The following is a 22,264-nucleotide window of genomic DNA, read 5'->3' as shown; positions in this document are numbered from 1 at the left end:
GGATAATAGTTCCCATTAGCCCTCCAGGGTGCTAATTTCAAATCTTCCTTATCAAAAAGTAAAGCAGGCCCTGGGGCATCTGTTTTGCAGCGCTTCCTGCTGCTTTTAGCTGTGTGCTGTCCTGTTTCCCATCTCCTTAGCCGGGGTGGTTTCTCTCACTGCAGAGGGAATGAGGGCTCTGTTTCTTTTCACCGTCTCTGTCCATTCAGCAGCTTTGCTACAGAATGTTCCAAAGAAGAGGCCCCGCTTCACACGTGGAGGGTCTTTTCCGTTGCTAGTACTTAGCAAGACAAACATTGGTTTGTTGTTGAAACAGCAATCGATTAGGGAGCATATGTTTCAGTGGAGCTTGATGGCTTGGAAACGAGGCCAAACTGAGAAACCAGTTGGAAAACCTCAGCCCAGATGTTTTCAATAAGCCCTTTGTTCCCCTCAGTATGCCTGAGGTGATCTCCTTTGAGGCCTGAGCAGCCATCTGTCGCAGCAGACATGTCTCAGCGGGGCCTCGAAGTCAGGAGACTGGTCCCGGGTCCCCTCTGACCTTGAAGAACCTCAGATTCTCCTTGGTTTTCTCATCTTTACAATGGGAGTGTTTTTTATCTGCTTTTTCCTCGCATCATGGAGACAACAGAATGCATTGTTTTTCTGACTTACTGGAAGGAGGAAGGAGAAAGGGAGGGTGAACACATACCAGGCACCTATGTTATCTCATTGAAGCTCCATGGTGACCTGTTTGTTGGTATCATTATTTTCGCTTGAGAATGGGCTTGGTGAAGCAGTTGACCCAGTCACGTGCTGCCCAAGCCTGAGTCAGAGAGAATTTGAACCCAGGTTTTCTGACTCCATTATACTATAGAGCAGGGGTCCCCAACCCCCAGGCCGTGCACTGGTACTGGTCCGTGGCCTCTTAGGAACTGGGCCGCACAGCAGGAGGGGAGCGGGAGGTGAGCGAGTGAAGCTTCGTCTGCCGCTCCCCAGCGCTCGCATTACCGCCTGAACCATCCCCCCTCCCCCCGCCCCAGAAAACTCGTCTTCCACGAAACCAGTCCCTGGTGCCAAAAAGGTTGGGGACCGCAGTACTAGAGTCCTCCCGGAGTCCTGAGAAAAAGGGGAGCTTTGACTTTGTTTCCTTTCGTTGCGTAGTAATACTAATAAAACTCACTACTTGAAAACCCTCTAGCGCTTAACATTAAAAAAAATTTTAATTGTGGTAAAATGCACGGAACATAAAACGTACCGTCTTAACCAGTTTTCAGTGTACAGTCCAGTAATGTTAAGTACATTCACACTGTTGTGCAGCCCATCTCCAGAACACGTTTCATCTTGCAGATCTAAAACTATACCCATTACATAACCGCTCCCCAACTCCCCCTCCCCCAGCCCCTGGTAAACACCGTTCTACTCTCCGTCTCTATGATTTTGACTACTCTCAGTACTTTATATATGTGGATTCATACAGTTTTTGCCTTTTCGGGACTATTTCACTTAGCATAATGAACTCAGGGTTCCTCCATGTTGTAGCATGTGTCAGAATGCCGTTCCTTCTTAAGGCTGAATAATATTCCAGTGTATGTATAGACCACAGTTAGTCAATGGACACCTAGGTTGCTTCTACATTTTGGCTATTGTGAATGATGCTGTAATGCATATGGGTGTACTGATATCTCTTGGAGACCCTGCTTTCAATTCTTTTGGATATATACCCAGAAGTGGGAATTGCTGGGTCATATGGTAATTCTATTTTTAATTTTTTGAGGAAGCACCATACTGTGTTCTACAGGGGCTACACCATTTTGATAGGGATAGGGTAAGATAATCCAATAGTTTAAAAATCCCACTAAGAGATCATGGACAGAGAGGGAACTTTGGGAGACCCCTGTAAGTTAATGATCACTCAAGAAAGCAAGCTTGCTTAGCAATAAAACCATGCAACAGAAGCACGAGACAGGCCTCAAGACAATAAAACAATGGTAGGAAAATGACACCTGTATCCTGCCGCTGAGGTCAGTAAGTTAACAATTCCTAGGACTTGTTCCTCTGCACGCACTAAAAACAAAAATACAGGATAAAGATGACATTCCAAAGTAGAAGACCCTCATTATACTGAAACCTGAGATGACTTACCTTATTTTAGCATGGATTGCCACCTTTTTTGCTAATTTCCATAGCGCCATGACAGTCCTGGTTGGGCCACAGAGGGACAAAAAACTCCCCCCCGCCCGATGTGGAGGAGGGAATGATGATGGAAGCCCGATGTCTACTCGAGAATGAGGAAGAAGGTGGTCTTCTACCCCTCCCCACTTCTCCTTTGATTATAAAAATGTAGTTCACCCAGCTCTTGGGGCAGCACTCCCTTGCCTACCTGCTTGTATGTCTCACAAGCGTCCTATATTATTATTATTATTTTTTTTTTTTTCGGTACGTAGGCCTCTCACCTCTGTGCCCTCTCCCACTGCAGAGCATGGGCTCCGGACGCGCAGGCTCAGCGGCCATGGCCCACGGGCCCAGCCGCTCCGCGGCACGTGGGATCCTTCCGGACCGGGGCACGAACCCACGTCCCCTGCATCGGCAGGCGGACTCCCAACCACTGCGCCACCAGGGAAGCCCCATCGTTACCATTTTTTGAGTAACTATGGACCAATGATAAATTAGGCACATGTCATGCATTATCTCTAATCTGCACACGCCCCTGTCATTCGAGTGTCGTTATTATCCCCACTTCACCGATGAGAAAAGGGAGCTTTGATCAGGATCATACAGCTAAGTGGCTGAGCCAGAATTCCTATCAAACAGCTTAGTATCCAAAGTCCCTGTTCTTCCCATTATACCACGTGCCTTCTGGGCTTAAATCTGATTTCTATTCTAATCATGTTCAATCTGCCACATCCCTAAATCTCATCCCTCTGGCAAGGGAATCCAGATGGTCTAGAACTGTATGCAATATCTCAACACACTGACCAACTGAGAACCACACACAGCTACCAAAATTAGGGAAAAACTCTCTTTCTGTGTACGCCCTTGGTGCCCCCAAAGACTCAAACCTGCTCTGACGTGGAGTTTGGCTTCTCTCTTCTCTGCTTCCTTAGGGCCCATCTGGTTGGACAACGTCTACTGCACCGGCAATGAGGGGACCCTCGCAGCCTGCTCCTCCAATGGCTGGGGTGTCACTGACTGCAAGCACACGGAAGATGTGGGTGTGGTGTGCAGTGACAAAAGAATTCCTGGGTTCAAGTTTGACAATTCGCTGATCAACAACATAGAGGCAAGTCATGTGCTCTTTTTTTTTTTAAATTGAAGTGTAGTTGATTTACAGTGTTGTGTTAATTTCTGCTGTACAACAAAGTGATTCAGTTATACATATATACATTCTTTTGTATATTCTTTTCCATATGGTTTATCACAGGATATTGAATATAGTTCCCTGTGCTCTACAGTAGGACCTTGTCGCTTATCCATCCCATATGTAACAGTTTGCATCTGCTAATCCCAAACTCCCACTCCATCCCTCCCTCACCCTCCCTCTCCCTTGGCAACCACAAGTCTGTGAGTCTGTTTCTGTTTCGTAGGTAGGTTCATTTGTGTCATATTTTAGATTCCACATATAAGTGATATCATATGGTATTTGTCTTTCTCTGTCTGACAAGTTCATGTGCTCTTGATGACTCCTTCATGTGAATGTTTTCCTTCTTCCATGTATCTCACTTCTCACCTATGATTCTGAGAAGTGTGTGTGATCACTTTTGTGGCAGGTGGGGGGACCTAAACCAATTTCATTTGGTGCCAGGGCAGTTGAGGAAGGATTTCTGGAGAAGAGGCTGCTATCAGTGGGGAAAGGGCATTCCAGACACAGAGAACGACTTGGACAAAGACACAAAGGCACGGAGGTGTGAACTGGGGATGAGCAGGTCGGTACCACTCAAGACTGTAATTATGAATGTGGAAATAGTGTGAAATGAAGCTAGAAAGGTCTGTGCTGTGTACAGGAGCTTGCCCTTTGGACTAGGAAGGTGTATCAGCTAGCAACGGCAGTGTAACAAATTATCCCACCCCCCTCATATTTTGCAACAAACATGGATTGTCTTGAATAGCTTCTGAGGGTCAGGAATCCAGGAGTGGTCAGCCAGTTCACTCTGCTCAGAACATCTTATGAGGTTGCAGTCATGTTGTCAACTGGAGCTGGGGACTCCTCTCCCAAGTTGACTCCTGTGGTTGTCGGCAGGTTTTTGCTTCCTTCTGGCTGTCAGCTGGAGGCCTCTGGTCCTCTCCACACAACCTCCCAATAGGCTGCTTGAGTGTCCTTAAGACATGGCAGTTGTCTTTCTCTAGAGTGAGTGACTCAAAAGAGAAAGAGAGAGGGAGCAAAACAGGGAAGCTGCATCTTTCATAACCTCATCTCGGAAGTGATGGACCATCATTTCTGCTGTATTCTATTGGTCACTCAGACAAACAGTATACAGTGTGGGAGGAGATTACCCAAGGGTGTGACTACAGAGGGTATTGGTCATTTGGGGTCATCCTGGGGACCGGCTGCCCTAGGACAGTTGTCCCAGATCTAGCTGGGGATCAGAATCACTTTTATTTTATTTTAAATACATTTATTTATTTATTTATGGCTGTGTTGGGTCTTCGTTGCTGTGCGCGGGCTTTTCTCTAGTTGCAGTGAGTAGGGGCTACTCTTTGTTGCGGTGCACAGACTTCTCATCGCAGTGGCTTCACTTGTTGTGGAGCACGGGCCCTAGGCGCGCGGGCTTCAGTACTTGTGGCACACGGGCTTAGTTGCTCTGCGGCATGTGGGATCTTCCTGGACCAGGGAACAAACCTGTGTCCCCTGCATTTGCAGGTGGATTCTTAACCGCTACGCCACCATGGAAGTCTCCAGAATCACTTTTAAAATGCACTGGCACCTCATCCCAGACCTCCTGAATGAGAGTCTCCCACTATGGGACCAGGTTATTATTTTTAAGCTCTCTCAGATGATTCTGATGTTGCCAGCCTGACCCAAGTCAGCATTTGGGAATGGCAAAAGGGCTCGTGACCCTTCTACATTTATGACTAAATTTCAGATTGATCTTTTCAACAAGTTCTCCAGCCAGAGAACAAAATGAACAAATATATAATGCAGTCCTCTTGTGTGCAACATATGTGGGGCTTAGGACAGGAAGATGAGGCAGCCAAGACTCCCTCCTCGAGGGGACTCCAACCCCCAAGGGGATGTTGGATCTGCCATGAATCCAGGCCAAGGAGCCTTCACTGTGCTTTAGCCGCCAGCTGACCTCAGGACTAATGCTGAGGAGAGGTGACTCTTGAAATTGCCCTATTTGGTCTCCGGAGGAAGTTCTCCCCAGACTGTGGTCTTTACATTTTCCTCCCATGACTCAGTCTGTCCCAGTCTTTCTCATATGCTCCAGGAGCACACTGAGTATGCTGGGAACTGGTCCAAGCCTGCATAATAGTGTGGAAAAGGATTCCCAGCCTTCTCTCAGCTGGCAGCATGAGACCACACTCTTCAAATGCTGCTGTTTTATTTGGGATAACTAGAAGAGATGGTTGCAGAGTTGACGTACTTTATTTAGTCTTCCAGTTCCTGATGACAACTTTGCTTTACCATGAAGTTTATAATTTGGAGGGTGGACTTATCCAGTCCAGTTTCACATTTTCCATCGCCATTCTTTATAACCTCATATGAAATAATTAGCACCCACTCATATGTATCTCATCTTTCCAATGTTGGAAACTCCAAAGGGCAGGGCTTACATCTAATTCACCATCATATCCAATAAAAATAATGCTGGGTACCTAACGGGAGCAATATCTCCAATTCCCAAATTTTCTTCTTCCCAGAAATGAAAACCAAAGATCATTATCCACTTGGGTGAAGAATATCCTAGGATAGGGCTTCCCTGGTGGCGCAGTGGTTGAGAGTCCGCCTGCCGATGCAGGGGACACGGGTTCGCGCCCCGGTCCGGGAGGATCCCACATGCCACGGAGCGGCTGGGCCCGTGAGCCATGGCCGCTGAGCCTGCGCGTCCGGAGCCTGTGCTCCGCAACGGGAGAGGCCACAACAGTGAGAGGCCCGCGTACCGCAAAAAAAAAAAAAAAGAATATCCTAGGATAAAATATCAAACTAAACAGTGATGAGAAATGCAGAGAAGCAAATCATTCCTTCATAGTATTGCCCTGCCTAATAGGACAGTGAACTTATGTGTGACATCTTTGAGGGTTTTTTTTGGCGGGGGGTGGTCCCCAGAAATTTTTTAGTAGTAATTGGATCTAACAGTATTATAATTCTACTGAACAGGTTAAATCAGGGATCTCTAAATTTTGGAATCCCAGTATTAATCAACTACAAATAAATATTAGTCCATATCTATCACCAATGACTGAGATGTTTCTTTCTAATGAATTGACCGTTACATTTCCCAAGTTCTGAAACGGCCAGCAGACCATAGAAAGAGACTTCTTTAGGCTCCTGCTTGAAACCAACAGCTTCGGCAACCTGCTGGCCTTGGTTCAAGGCCAAACGTGTGACATTGTTAATGGGCTTTTGCTCATCCTACAACCTCAGGGTAATCCGCATGGATTGTCAAGCAAAGATCCAGGCTTCTGGGCATAAGAAAGTCACTGATAGCTTGAGTCAAAGGAGAGTGGGCCAAAATGTTTGTGGGTTTTGGATTGGGAAAATGAGAAGGCTCATCTGTCACTAGAAAAAAAAAAAATAATGGTGCTGGCAAAGGACTCTGTGAAGGGCACTTCAACAGAGAAATGTTTATGGAATAGCTCTATGGGCCAGTTCTACTGCTTAGCTTTTAAGGGGGAAATAAGATGGGTCATAGAGAAAGCAGAACCTTAATTGGGTGGAATAGGCTGAGAAATGACTGGGAAAAAATACGTTGGCGAGAACTTTCTTATTCTGGAAGGGCTGAGATTCTGTGATAGGAAAGCTTAGTATCTGCCTACATTTGTTGGAGGCCTGCTGTACACACGTCATGGTCTGGGACGCCACCGGGGAAAGTAAACATGACCCTTGTCGTCCAGCCCTTATAACACAAGAAGACAAGATGCATGTCTCGGGGAAAGTTGGAAAATCATTCCAAGGCAAGGAGCCTAGGTCCTAAATGAGTTTACAATAGCCCAGAGAGGGCTAGCTGAGGGGAGTCTGGTTTAAAGGGCTGGATAACTTCTGCAACCTCTAAGCTTTGTATTTTCCTAGAAGGCCTCCCTCCTGCTGTCATACGAATCAGACTGGTTACCATGGACCAGACTAGAAGCCTTCCTGTCTAGCCAGGGATGCTGTAGAAATTTTCAGTTGATGAGTAGTCCCCTGTAACCTCTGCCCTTTGATATCTGCTAAAAGCAGGTCATCAACAGGCCTAGATCTCAGGGTGTCTGATGAGAACCTCGAAGAGTTACCAGAAGATTCTGCCATCCAGGACTTTGTGGCTCAAGCTCATGTGTACGGGCAGGGTTGGCCCGATGGGTAGGGAGCCACCCAGACCACCTACCAGGAATATTTGTGGGATGTGAGAAGCTTCTCCGAAATACCTTGTGTAATAGCTGTGTCAGTAGCTTAAGTCATGCAGTCACTCGTCTTGGCTAGAGAAATGTCCCCTGTTAGATGTGTGTGGACCAGAGGAAGACATGTAGGTTTGGTGGACATGCAGCTAGCGGGGAGTCGTGACTCATGATACCCAGAACTGCTGATTAATTAGCGTGAACACAGTGGATGGTCTCTACTGGTGTAGCCCAGGGCTCCTCTCTGCCTTTCCACCATGTATCAGAAATTTGCGTGGAGATTAAAATGTATACTGATAATATTTATAGGAGACACAAAAACTAGGAGGGATTGCTGGGATAAAACATCATGGAGTGAGATTCAGAAAAACCTCAGGAGGTTGAAATAATAAACCCAAACTGGAACATGTTAGGGATGAATATAAGGTCCTATATCAAGGTTCACGGGGGGCGGGGGGCGGGAGCAGGGAATCGCTAAAGAGTAAAAGCCAGGGAAAGTGACTGAAAGCACCGATTATATTTAAAAGATCCCTGAAGGGAACCGGTTGCCTAAAAGCTCAGTACAAGCCAAAGGTATGGTATGGCTGCGAGAAAAGTGAATGTAAACTGATACACTGGGGGAAGACTTATTTCCCTAAACTCCTTGCTTTTTGGACCAAGAACTAAGTGCAGTTCTGGGGTCACCTCTTAACTGTGTCTCCCGGAGGAGGGACAAGCCGAGTGGAGACAGGTCTGGAAACCGCACCATATGAAGAAATGAAGATACTGGGTCAAGAAGAGAGATATGGGGTGGGGGGAGACATGTCCGTCCTCTTCAGCTATTGAAGTGCTACCATGGAGAAGAGTGCGATGAATGCTAAGTTCCAGAACTAAGATGGATGGGCAGGGATTGGGGTGTAGATGTCAGCTCCGTGTGAAGACTCTACAACACAGGGGACGGGGCTTACCTGCTAGAGGTGAGCTCCTTGTCACTGGAGTAGCTCAAGCAGGAACTGGATGACCTCCTGCCAGGAACAGCACAGCCAGATCCCTACATGGGAAGGACACAGGACGAGGTGATTACCAAGTTCTAAGATCCCTTGTTTCTCTGCATCTATGAAAACGCACCCAGCCCACACAGGGGGTGCACACTAGCTGGCTATTGGCAGTGCCCACCATTGTGTGAATTGGGGTCATGCATCTTACACACACACAAACACACACACACACAGAGAAGGGATGCCAGCTAGTGTGTGTGCTCTGGATCTCTCTCTACCGCTTCTCTGGCCCGTCATGACTTTGGCCTTGAAAGCAGACACTTCTCACCTGCACTTTTCCACATCAAAGTGAAAATTAAAGCCCCACTCCGCTCAACTTCCCCCGGTTGGGGGCCCATAAATTTAAAAGCAGCCAAGAGTGAAGTGTCAGGTAATACCTTCTCTGTGTCTTGTGACCCCAGATGTAAACAATTAGGCTAGTGAAGGTCACGAAGACACCCCATCTCTTCTCACCCTTACTTTGAAAGGGTGAAGCCGGGTTCTATACTACGCACCCTCGTTGACGCCTGGAGACTGGGAACAGATCACAGACCATTATAGATGACCCTCACAGGCTTGTTCCTTCTCCGGAGCACACTGGAATTCCCCAAGCAGAGAGTGGAAGAAAACTGCATCCGTCTAGACCAAGTTCATCCCACTCCGGGATGCCAGAGGCATGAGTCACTAAACCCTGGGGCCTGAATGATGGAATTTCACTCGATGAGCTAACTCTGCTTCCGTGGATTCCTACATCTGCTTGGGGCATCCTCAGGGGCCCCTTGACACTTCATAAATTCCCTTCTAGAGGAGGGAAAAAGTGCCTCTTCTTCAGATGAATGACCCCACCCAAGGAGAGTTCACAGGTTTGGCCCCTGAGCTCCCTGTTGGCCAGAGCACAGAGCGAGTCCACTCTTTTCTTTAAGATGAGTGGGTTGAATTCAATCCCTTCCAGCTACGAAGTCTGTAATCCAGAGGGGCAGTGGTTTCTCCATCAGAATGGCACGGCACACACTCCTTCTGTAAGGGGGAAAATCAGATGATTTCTGGAAAAGTGCTTTGCAGACTATAAAGTGTTACAAGAGATTCTCCTTACCACTGATTCACCAACCTGGGTTCATTTCATCCAGAAAATTAACCGAGCAGGGTCTCCTTTCTCCCCTTTTCTGAGGTCTAAGTTTTAGACCCCAGAGTGGAAGGCAGGACCCCTGAGTCTGGGTCCCCTTGGAGGCTAAGACTTGTAGCTGCATGTCCAGAGGGACTGACCCTTCTGGGGTCTCTGGGCACCTCACTGTAAAACAGCATTTTCTGCAGGAAAATGAGTCTTGGGCCAGTTCTCAAAACCTTCTTCAAAAGAGGGAAACAGGAGCAAATAATAAAATGTAAAATACTGTTAGTTTCAAGTGAATATATCTTTTTTAAACCTGGAAAACAGAGCTCCAACCGAAACTCCCTAGAGTTCAGAGGGTCTTAAATCAAGAGACTTTGTTTCCTGTCTGCGGCGGTGGACAAGTTGGAAAAAGCATTAGATAAGGAGAGATGACAAATCCAGATGCCCTTGTGCACAGCCCTCTCTGCACTGGCTCTTTTGCTAAGTCATGTGCTCACAGAAAGGCTCGTGGCTGAGGCCCGTGGACTGTTAGATCAGGGAACATAACGGGTTTTTCCTTTCCTCACCTTCTCACCCCACCTTCTTCTCTGCCCAGTATTTTAAAGGCTCTTTTGCAAAAGCAGTTAACGTTCCCAGAATTGATTGGAAATGCCCCGGCTGTGAGATTTAGGGGTGGCCTATCCCCCGAGTGGCCCCGGAGCCCCAATTTCTCCTTTGTGACAGCCGGAAGCCCAGGCAGTCTGGAGGGGCCAGGAGTGAGAGGATGAGGAGGGAGCCAGGAGAAGGGTGTTCACTTCCAACGGTGGGGAGAATCCGGTACCCCTCCCCTCTGCTCTCTCACCTCCTTCTGGAGGGGCGCTGAGACCTGAAAAAGCTCTTTCTTCTCTTAACCACAGGGATGGAGGCTGTTGTGAATTTTTTAAATTCCAGGACTGCAGGTTTTTATGAGCCACAGTTAGCTGCTAAATGCTTCAAGGTTTTCCCCTCAGCAGCGGCCTTATCTCCCCAGCATCTGGGGAGGGGGCTCTTAGGGGTGGAGGCATGGCGCCTGAAAGGGAGTAATTAACTCTAGAAAGGTCCAAACACTTCCCGGCCAGGAGTTTCTCCACACACACACACACCCCCACCAAGAGGACGTGCAGCAGGTTACACTGGGTGGTTTAAAGAAAGAGGGTCTGTTTTCATCTCTGTGGAGTTCAGAAGGCAGCGGTCCCTCCAAGCTAAATATAGCCCTGCTTCCCCCGAAGGCCACAGGGTAGCTGGCCGGCTTTCCCTCTGTGGCAGGAGGAGAGATGGTAGCAAGTGGGCAGTTTGTGTCGGACCCTTTAGCAAGGGAGTAAAGGGCCACGATGGGAGCCCACAGCGTCTTAATCCCCAGACTTGCCGAACTGGGTCATCGCATGTAGCTCTCCTGGGTTTTTTCTCCCAGCCTACAGAGAGCTTGGGCAAGAAGAGGTATTAGATCCTGTCCGGTGCTAACATTCCATGATTCTGTTTATTGAGAGCCTCTATGTGGTCTGGGCTCACCAGCCACCAACCACAAGGGGAACAAGAGAAGTAGTTCTAGGGTGACCTGTTTTCCCAACGAAAAATAGGTCACTGCATCTGAAAAGCAAAAGGGCGTTTATGCAGCTAACAGAACAGAATATTTGAAATTGTGCACATCCTGGCAGATCTGGGAAACCCTATCCCTGGCCGGCGTGCTGTACGCACAACCCTCTGAAAATTATAAATATTATAATTGTTTGCGAGTTGAAAGAAATAAGTAATGTTATACCCACTCATTAGATGAAATCGACGAATAAGTAGCCTTATAATTTGTTATAGAAGAAATAAATAAATGGCAGTATGTACTCCAACATTGAACAGTGTGCATTGGATGGCAAATTCTGTGGCAGTTTGGAAAGGGAGAGGTTATAGAAGAAATAAATAAATGGCGTGAGATCAGTGGGAGGGAGTCTCTATGGAAGAAGTAGGGGCTTGAGCTGGGCTGGAGAAAGCCTCTCTCTGCCCTGGTTGGGCAGATCGGTTCTGTAGGGTGGGGCTCCCGATGTGACTGGGATGAAGGTGGTGGCAAAGGGCCCAGGTGGTTCATCTGAGTCACCTCAGCCATGCTGGAGGAGTCAGCGACAACGACTCCCCCCGGCCCCATCCCCATGAGGCTGTTGCTAAGGCAGCTGGATGCCGTGCCTGTTCGTTCGTTCCTCCACTACATTTTAATTGGGCAGCAGACGCTATGCTGGGCCCTGGGAATCAAGGGATCAATGAACTGAAAGGACAGTCTTGCCCTCCCCAGATTTGCTGTCCCACAGTGGAGAAAGACGATTTCCCAAGTCATTACTTTGTCACCCTGGTGATGGTTGCTGGGAGGAGAAGCAACAGGTCAGGTCCCCTACCTGGGAGCGTGGTGGACCATTTGGCCAGGCCCACGGACTGCCTGGTTTGTGGCCTCAGCACCCCTGATGGGCCAGAGGGACTGGTTGCTGGCGTAGGTGTCCTTCCAGCTTCCTGCAGACAGCAGGTCTTGACTGTTCTCCAAAGAAGCAGCCTCTGTTACCCGCCCCACTGCTTTCAGGTTGGAAAATGAAACACAGAGCATTGGATTCTCCAGCAGCATTGCAAAGTTCTTGGTTTGTAGGAGGAGGGCCCAGACTGACTGCCGGCTTTTTCCTCTGGTGCCTCAGCATGACCTCAGTTCTCAAGCCATTCCCACCCCGACCCCCTCCGCCCAGACTGGTCTCCATCACAAAGAGCTGAGCAACAGAGATCGCTGCACTGCCTTCCCGCTTCCCTTTCATCTATGTAGCCGGTAGGAATCACTGGCTAGCAGTTTCTTAGGCTGTGAATTTCCGATTTGATCATCAAAAGGGGATAATTACAGTGTAGCCAGCTTCTTCCAGTACAACATGTCTTGGACTGTGATACCCACATAGCTAAACCATCTAAATGTGTACTGAGGGTCAGATCAGCTTTTAATTCAGTTTATAACTATTTATTAGCCTCAGATTTCAAGGGGAAAGGGGAGGGTGTTAAACAGCTCCGATGACAAGAGGTCGCATGGATAAAGTGCAGACAATCTCCTTGTCCATCGGTAAATCACACAAGTAGCGCTTATGCTGTGAAAAAAGGCAAGCCTCTCTGTTTATTTTGCACTAAACCCAGAATAAAGGGAGTCTTTATTACATTTTTGGCTGGAGAGCCCAACGTTTCTAGTGAAGCTGAATTCCCGTAACTGGATTTTTTAAAATGATTATTAGTTTGTTCCAAGAATATGTGAGGACCCACGATGTCTCGTGTCTGGCACTCGTTGCCATGGGGAATACAAGAATGAATAAAGCACAATTCTGTCCTTGAGAGACTCACAGTCCGATGAGGTGGCACGATGAAAAGACAGATGGTACAAGGCAGTCAGTAAAGGCCAAGAATGAATTGAGGGACCCAGGAAGCAAATGCTAGAGGAATAAAGGAGTCGAATCTATGTGGATGAGATATCTGGGGGAGGGACGTCCCGGGACGTCACAGCCCTCAACGGGTATTTTTCAAACGATTGAATGAACAAGACTGTTCTGAAGGTCAGGAGGATTCTGATCGGTAGAGAGGAAGGAAAAAAGGATCGCGGGGAGCCTTGATGCTGGGGTTTAAAAAGTGATGTCAGCCTGGCACCTTGAGACTGGAGAAAGGGCACGGAGGGGATGAGATGGGTCCCGTCAGGAAGGCTCTTGACTAGGAGCATAAGCCCTGGGAGAGGCACGGGAAGGTTTTGAGCCAAACCCACGAACGCACGACGGTCAGCTGGGTGGATATGCCAGCCGTGTGTGAGAGGGACTGGGTCAGCCATTCATCCGGACCGGGGAGACATACAGGGTCCCGTGAAATGACAGAATTGTGACGCTCTTCTCTTACTTCCACTACATACCTGCCTGCACAGTAGAAGTGGGAATGAGAAGGTGACTGAAGGGTAGGAGAAGCACTTCTGGGGCAGAATGGGCCATAAGAGTGAGGAAGAGAGAGGGAGCAGAAGGCCTGCGAGGCTTGAGGGCTGCAAGGGCGTCACCTTCCAGCCTGCAGGAAGGAAAGACCCAGGGCATCCTGGGTGCGTTTGGTTTGAGGTGCTGAGGAAGGTGCCAAGATGGCACCTGGGGAAGCGGATCTCTATCTGGAAGGCCAGTTTCTAAAAATAGCCAGATAAAGAGAGCTAAGGGCTTTGAGAGCAAGATGCAGGAAGCTGTTAGCTGTAGAGGGAAGGAGCTTGCTAAGTGAGCAGCAATTGTGCAGCGCTACCCAGTCGCGTGCTCTAGTTGGGATGACGGCGGACTAGTATATCTCCATCGTGGTGCTCCCACCTGACACCACTCCAAGGATGACTTCTCAGGTGGGAAGGCCTGAGCTGATAGATTATGTAATTAATTATGTAATTAAATTACGACTTTTAGAGGAAAGGAAGGGGGAGAGTTGGGCTAAGATCTGGCCCTTGCAAATGTGCCCTCCCCGGGAGGCCACGAGCTTCGTGCTGACTTTCAGAGAAATTGTGAAGTGCGTTCTTAGAGGCTGGGTTGCTTCCCTCGCCTCCCCCTGTGTCTTTCTCTGATGCAATCTCCAACTAGACTTTCAAAACTGGTGATTTTTCCTCATTGGCGACAGCCCCAGGCTGTCACATTGTGGAATTTGCAGTTCATTCACAGATGCGGCAAATGTGAAATGCCATTCAAGCACAAGACTGGGAGAGCAGCCCAGGTGCTTCTTCACTAGCCCTTCTTTCCACCACCCCAGTAGTTAAGGCAGGGCAGGGCATGGCCTCAGGGCACCTTTATTTTCCACTTTGGAAGCCGGTGATAGTCACTCCAGGGGGATAGGATGAGTTTTGCGTAGGACATGCCAGGAAGGTTCTGTGAATTCCTTGGAGGGAAGCCTTTTGGAGAGCCCAGTGAACTATTGCCTCAGGCAAGAGGACCAGCATTCAGACTTTCATTTGAATTTTAAAAAGTGCCAAGTGCATTGCTGGCTTCTGGGCTATTGGGCTTCAGGTAAAACTCACAAGTGTAGAGACACTTTTGTTAGAAAAGAAAAATGTGTATATGTTTTAGTTTTTCAAATCTTCACTTCTCTTCTGAAGTTGAACTTCTGGGGGAAAAAAAAGTCCTAAGACTTGCGGTTATGGAAGGGATTCCACAGCAGTGAGGTCAGGAGGGCCGTTCTGTGTATACGTGTGTGTTTTCCTACACAGAGGTCTCTGAGCAGTCCAAGTGAGCTCCTTAGCCAGCAGCAACCCCTGAATGTGTGCCATGGAGGGTTTCCCTGCCACCCCCTGGCCTGAGTCCAAGGGCAGCTGGGAGGTGGCTCTCTCCCCTCACGTACACTCTTGCCTGACTCACGGCTCCTCCGGGCGGGTCGCAGGGTGGACTTCACATATCAACTTCGAATGGGCAGAGCCCAAAGGGACCCCCCCTAGAAGGCTGAGCCCCAGGCCCTGCCCCGTGTGGATCAGCTCAATACCGGGCAAGGGATGGGGCGAGGGCGGGAGGGTGAGGACCGTACAGAGGCCCGGGGTTACGAGCCTGGGGCATGGGCTTGGAGTCAGAATTTGGTTTTCATCCTTGTTTATCTGCTTCTTGGCTCTGTGAACTTGGAGAAGGTGCAAAACCTCACCAAGTTTCCTTGTTTTTCACCTGTAGCACGGGCATACCATTGGCCCTCTCACCGGTTGCCATGGGAATTGAGGAAGGAAATGAATGTAAAGTTCTGAGTGCGGAGTCTGACGTGTAATTGGCTCGTATTTGATAAATGAGAGCCCTCATAGTCGTTATGATTCAGAGCAGAGGGCCCCAGGATTGGGGTGTAAGGAGGAGGCTGGCAGGGCCCGTGGAGGTGAGAGACCGTATTTTCTGGAATGAATGAATGAATGAGGTGGATTTGAGCCCAAGAGGATGGGAAGGAATTGGTTCTGTGGAGGGAGAAGAGGAGAAGGAATGGCAAATGTGATGCTTGCCTGACTGCTCTCCCAGGGCTTTGGAGGAAAACTCTCTGCATCCTCCTCCACCACATAGATGCACAGACATACACTCCACACAACGCAGAGACACACAGCCCTGTCACTTGCACATCATCCTGCACACGGACACACACGAGCAGTGCACTCCCACAGAGACACATAGACAGCCACAGACACGTGCAGAGACACACACACACAGACATACTCGTGACACTCAGACACACACACTCATACACACACACTCACATGCAGTGAGTCAGTGGGAGAACAAGGACAGTGACATCAGTTCTAGCGTTTTCTCTTCTTTGAGCCTCATTTCCCACATCCGAGAGCCCACCGGGCTTGCCCACCGGGCTTGCCCACCAGTCATACTTCTGCTGAGGGGATGCTGACCTGAATCAAGACAAGGGTCTGCTGAGCGCCACCCGTCCCCCCGCCCCGCCCCGCCCCCAGGGCTTCCTCCCTCTGGGTTCACACTCCATATCTTCCCTTAGTGAGGCTGCGCTGATGCTCTATGGGGGCGGGGTGGTGGTGGGGAGAGAGGCCAGGGGTGGGGGGAAGTGGAGGACGGCAGGGGCGGGGGAGGATCTGTGAATTTAATAAAGTCAGCCTAGCCTGCTTGCCCCGTGAAGCCGCAGGGCTGATGCCACGGTGGTAACTTTCCTTCTGGGCGTCACGTGTTCCTTACATGCTGGAATTCCAGCCTGGCCTCCCGAGGTGGGAGGACAGAGGAGGGAGCTGGCCCACGGGCCAGTGTAGACCTCAGGCCCTTTCTTGCTCACCCACATCCATGTGTCTTGGTGGCACGGGTCCTGTGGCCTGAATGGGGGCTGTAAAGGATCCAGGATGCAGGCAGGCAAACATAATCCTGCCACTGGCGGCTTTCCTTCCGCTCTGCATGGAAAGGAACCAGGGCCAGATGCCACCACTCCTGGCCCACATACTTTCTGCTGCCTCGCAGGACTGGGGAAGCAGGGCCTGGCTTTGCACCCTGAAGCCAGTGGCAAGGAGACCTGAATCCCTGGGCACCCAAATAATGGTCCTGTTCAAACTCCTGGTTCATTTGCATCCTGGCTGGACGGGGGGTTTGGGCACTCGGGTCGCCGGGTTCCTCTCTGCCAGCACCCCTGCCCGGCCCCACCTGGCCCAGCTCACAGAGCATCTCACGCTGCACCTCGGGTGCTCCCTGCCTCTACGTGGTCTTGGGGAGATCCCTGGAGTCAGCCAATTTTCTTATCTGGAAAATGGGGATGACAATAGCTGTAACGACCTCATTCTGTTGGGGCAGAAAGAAGAGGGGCTGGAAGTGAGAGATTCTGGAGATCCCATAGTGTTTGGGGGCAGATTGCGTGAGCCTTGGAAAAACATAAAAGAGGTATCACTGGAAATCCCAGGTAGGCCCGCGTTCCTCCACCCACCCTGGCTTCTCGGGGCCCCCTATCCAACCAAATTCCCCGGGCTCGGGTGTGGGCTTGGGGCAGGGACACTGCAGCTCAGTGTCAGGGGTTGGGGAGGGGAGCCCACCCTCGACCCGCAGCCGCCCTCCCCTTCTCTCCTGGGATTTTCGCCCTAAAGACTGCCAACCTGGGGGCTATGAGGTAGTGTGCAAGATGGCCCCACCAGCCTCAGGGTATCTGAGTCTCATCTGCCTGAAACTTCAGTTTTACTGAAGGATTAGTGGGGAGACACACACACTCACTTCCACGCATGCACACATAAGCTTTGGAGTACAATGCAAGCATCCCAGTTATTTTTACTATAGAGCATGAAATTCAAGGCACACCGTCTCTCTTCTGCTCTCTTTTTGAGACCCCTGCAGGAGGCTGCTGCCCTCTGCTGTTTTTGATAAGACAGAGGAGGAGCGTTGGGGTCCTCCGAGTCTCTGATTGCCCAGGTCACACCTGCTCCCCTCCTCCAGTCCCCTCAGCCAGACTGTCTCCCACGCACACGTGCTGTGTGCTCGCGGAGAGCGCCCAGGGACCCCCGAGGGCCCGAGGGGAGAGGCAGGGGGGCCAGCAGAGCGCCCGGTCTGCCATCACCTCTCCACGGCCAGACCAGGAAAGTAACCCCTCTCCTTCCACGCCTCCTCCCTCCCAGAACATGAATATCCAGGTGGAGGACATCCGGATCCGAGCCATCCTCTCCGCCTACCGCAGGCGCACCCCAGTGACGGAGGGCTACGTGGAGGTGAAGGAGGGCAAGACGTGGAAGCAGATCTGCGACAGGCACTGGACGGCCAAGAACTCCCGCGTGGTCTGCGGCATGTTTGGCTTCCCCGGGGAGAAGAGCTACAACGCCAAAGTGTACAAGTAAGGAGGCTGCGGGGAGTGCAGCTGGCTGGGCTCTGGCCCTGCCTTGTTGTAGAGTTAGCTCTGCAGTGGCCTGGGCCGCTGCTGTCTCCCCAGCAGGTGATTATTCTGAGCAATCTGGGCCTTGCAGCAACGGTTAGGAAATTGAGAAACCGATCGATTTGATTCGGTTCTATCCATCCCGAGTAAATCTTGCAATGCTGTTAGGATTTCCAAAGTTAATATCTCCCAGGGGGAAAAAGAGTGGCTCATAAGGAGACTTAGAGTAATTTGCCTGAGGGGGTGTCCAGGGAGGGGTTTTCAGCTCAGGACAGGCTGGTGTATTGGCTGGTCGTGGGGTCTTCCTAGTTCCTCTAATAAGGATAATAATCGGCTTTGCTGAGTGCTTACTACATGCCAGGCAGCTCTGTGTTTAGTCTCTTAAGCTTCACAACACTAGGAAGCAGGGATCTATTTCAGAGTCAAGGGAATGAAGTCAGAGAGGGGTGATAAATCTCGGAAGTGGCTGGGACTTCCCTGGCGGTCCAGCGGTTAAGACGGCGCTTCCACTGCAGGGGGCATGGATTCGATCCCTGGTCCGGGAACTAAGATCCCACGTGCCGTGCGGCGTGGCCAAAAAAAAAAAAAAAAAAAAAAACCTAGGAAGTGGCAGATCCAGGATCCAAACCCAGGTCTCCAGCGACAGGGTCCACACTCCTCAAGAGTGCAGACTCACTACCTCTTTCCTTTCAAGCCAAGGAGAGAGGTGGCTTCCAAGCCGGCAGACAGGGGTCCCAGCCCCAGCTCTTCTTCCAGATCCCTAGGGTCAGTGTAGGCTGCATCCCTCCCTGGGCTCGTCCTGGCTGCCTCCGGTCAGCGCCCCCGGTCCACCAGGAGGGTGAGTGCTTGGAGGCAAGCTGCCCGGCTGGGCAGGTGAGCAGGGTGGTGATTCCTACCCCCGGCAGCCCTCAGACATGGCCCAGACCTTCCTGTTTGCACAGGGTGGGATGGGAGCATGCAGGGTGGTCCCCATCTTCTAAACAGTTTGGAGAAGTCCCTCCGGCTGGCCAGCTCCTTCCCTGGAGACACTTTCTCAGCTTTTCCTTCCCATTGGAGCCAAGAAAAGCAAATCCCCTCCCCTGACGGGCCTCCTACCTGCTGGACACACCAGAGCGCCCAGCCTGTCACAGGTCTGAGTCCAGTCCCGGGAGCCGGAAGGCTGCCATGAGCCCTGCCCGGAGCAGGATGGGGTGCCTGAGGCCAGGCAGCACATGGCTTGTTCAGAGGGCATTTGAAAGCTACCTCCTGAACTGCGGATGGACCGGAGTCCTTTTCTGGCTTTTGAGGAAGGATCTCAGATCTCAGGTCTGTTTTGGCAGCTGGGCCTCACATGATCCTCTCACGAGCTGGGTTTGAAAACCCCCTCCCTGTTCCTCCTACTGTGTGTCTGTGGCTTTGCTTTTTCAAATGCGGGCAGGAAAAAGGCTGCTAAGTCTGGGAGGCATCCAAGGTGGTGGGAGGTGAGCTGTACTCTCAGCTGAGATGGGAGATGATTAGCAGACACTGGAAACTAGCTCCTGGTCCAGCGCTCTCGCTGGAGATGGTATAGAGGGGCGGGGCTGGGGGGGATGGGAGGGCGGCTAGGCTGAAACCTCCGTCTCAGCTTGTAGATATCTGATGTGGTATGTTAGTCCCTGAGACGCAGCTGACATTTGGGCCCCAAAAGACAGAAGCGTGTTGGGGAGAGTTTCCGTGCTTCGGTGGTGCTGTTAGGGATTGAGATGGTAGCTGGTGGGAGGAAGCTGTTAGCGAAAAGCGGTGCCTCCCAGGGCATGTGGGGTCCTCAGAGGTCACCCGGCCCAAGCCCTCAGGCTGCACAGGAGGAGACCCAGGCCTGAAGGGCAGTGGGGTCGGGGGTCACAAAGCCACTCCTGCCAGAGATGCAGGGCAGCCCGGGCAGGTCTGCTCCAGGGAGAGCTCTCCACACTGCTGCCTCCACCCTCAGACCTGCTTCTGCTTTGCTCCACCCTAGAGGCGGGGCCACACTGCACAGGCCGCCACCACCGGCTGGCTGGTAAGTCTGAGAACTGGGGCATCACTAGCCTGGAGACAGGGGTATCTGTGAGCCCTGCTCAGAGACTGAGGACAACAGAGGCCTGGGAGCCAGAGTAGGGGCCACACCCTGCATGGTCCCTGCATCTGGGCCTTCTGGTAGCATCTTTCCCCACCTCCCTTTCACCTTTTCTGCAGCAGCCTGTCTGTCGCTGCTGTTGCTGACCACACCCCCAAGGCAGGTCATGTGGTCTCCCAGGGAGGCCCTTCACCCCAGGAAGGAAATTGTTTTCAAAGTAATTCTATCTGGGGTGGGGTTAGTAATCTCCAGGCATCCACCAGGCCCCTAAGGGACTTTGCAGCCTTGGAAATTCACCTGGGCAGCATGTATGGCCTCTCCACCCTGCCTTCCTCTGCTAACCTGCAGGTCTGGTGGCCTTAGAATTATCCCCAAGGCCGGGACTGCAGCTCTTCATCAGAACCTCTGCTGGCCATCCAGCCTCGACACCCCCGGCCAAGTCAGAAGAGTCTGGTGGGGTTGCCTGCAGGTCCCCCAGAGGCCTCTGCACTCACAGGCTCTCCCCAGAGTGAAGTCAGGGGCTGTCACCAAGGGCTGCTTTGCCATGGGCTGACTCCTATGCTGGACTGGGAAGCTGTGCATATACCTCAAAATTGATAAAGTTGAAGCTTCAGGGCCCCATCCCCGGGGCCAGGAACATTTTGTAGTCATTTTCTTAAAGCAGGATCGCAATATTAATGTTGATTTATGGATACGAGCTTACTGAGCAGAGATTCTGCATCTAATGTTGCGAGTTAGGAAGAGCTCTAAGACTTTGGGGAGTTGGCTGAAACAGGGACCAAAAGGAGGCCCTCCACAGCAAATTATAGAAATGCCGGATCCACTTTGGTTTCATGTAGAGAAAGGGGTTCAGAGGCTTGGAGAGACTGGAATGTTGGCGTGGATTTGTCATCTAAGACCTACTCTCCCAGAGAGTCCAGAAGACAGACTTCTCACCATGACCGTGAGGAATAAGTGTGTGAGGGGAACCCTGGCGTTCTTAAGAGCTCCCTGATTGCTCTTCCCTGTAAGCCAGACCTCAGGGTGGGAGCTGCAGTCACCGCAGGTTGGGAAACCTAAACGCAATGGGGGTAATTGGATCAGGGGCGGCAGGGGCCATGTGACAGCATTCAACGCCAAAGGCAAGGTGGGCGTGGCTACTGAATGACCAGCAGATCTGACTCCTGCAGACCTGTGGTATTGACCAGTTGATCTAGTTGGCTGGATCGTGGTGTTTCTAGAAGTGAAATAGGAAACCTCCTCAATTCCGTTGTTTGGGCAGGGGGCACACCGTGAGTCTTGTGGAATTTGAGTTCCCCGGCCAGGGATTGAATCCTGGCCCTCGGCAGTGAGAGCACGGAGTCCTAACCACTAGAACGCCAGGGAAGTCCCTACTCCATTCTTGATGTGTCAGAGCAGAAGAGTTCTAGGTCAAGAGAACAAAACTCTAACCTGAATCATAAAAGCAGGCCCGGCCTCTCAAACAATATCCAGACTTGAGCCAGTTTACAGACCCAGAAGCCCTTGAATGAAGAGGAGGCCAGGTCCCCTTGAAGAAGGACTGTGGCATGCTGCCAAAAATGTATACTGTTAATCATTGGCCCAGCCTTCTCCAAAGGAGATCACCGTATGTTGGGCACAAGGAAATAATCAGAACCTTCAGGAACCACTGGACACGGGCTCTGAACTGACACTGATTCCAGGGGCCCAAACATCCCTGGGGCCCACCGTCAGAGTATGGACGTCGGGTGATCAGTGGAGTTTGGCCTCAGGTCCACTCATAGTGAGCCCAGTGGGCCCCTGAACCCATCCGGTGGTTATTTCCCTAGGTCCAAAATGCACAATTGGAATAGACATAATCACATAGCAGGCAGAATTCCTATGAAGTCTGGCTTCCTCCTTGGCTGGAGGAGAGCCAGGAGGACTTCTCATTTTTTAGTTGAATCAGTTCAACTCAGTGTTCTTCTAGCCACCCAGCCATCAGGCTAGATACCTCTTTCTTAAGTAGGCTTCCCGCTTGGCCAATGGCTGTCCTGTAACTCCAGTCGCCCACCAATCAGCAGGCCTGGAGCGGGCTGTCCACGCATCCTCCCCAGCGCCTCATATCTGCATCCCTGTATCTCTGCATCCCGGGGGGCCTGTGGGAGTGAATCATGGGGGCGGGGTGGGCTCTGGTGGTGGAAGCCTGTGGAGGATCACGGGCAAGTTCCTGTGAGCTGATGTAAGAGGGCAGTGGGGCTG

The 22,264-nt window shown here is 50.9% G+C and overlaps 1 protein-coding gene across 1 annotated transcript in view; it reads left to right on the top strand.

Annotated features, from left to right (window-relative positions):
* LOXL2 (lysyl oxidase like 2) overlaps positions 1 to 22,264 on the top strand; it is a 97,447-nt gene that overhangs the window by 32,957 nt on the left and 42,226 nt on the right. The window contains exons 3-4 of the mRNA XM_082656742.1: positions 3,087 to 3,262; positions 17,723 to 17,934. Of these exons, the coding sequence (XP_082512868.1) occupies positions 3,087 to 3,262; positions 17,723 to 17,934 (388 nt within the window). The remainder of the gene's footprint in view (positions 1 to 3,086; positions 3,263 to 17,722; positions 17,935 to 22,264) is intronic.

This window comes from Grampus griseus, assembly GCF_964374135.1.
Source record: "Grampus griseus genome assembly, chromosome: 6".
NCBI lineage: Eukaryota > Metazoa > Chordata > Mammalia > Artiodactyla > Delphinidae > Grampus > Grampus griseus.
The sequence above is the reverse complement of the archived record's forward strand: the minus strand, read 5'-3'. Positions and strand labels throughout refer to the sequence as shown.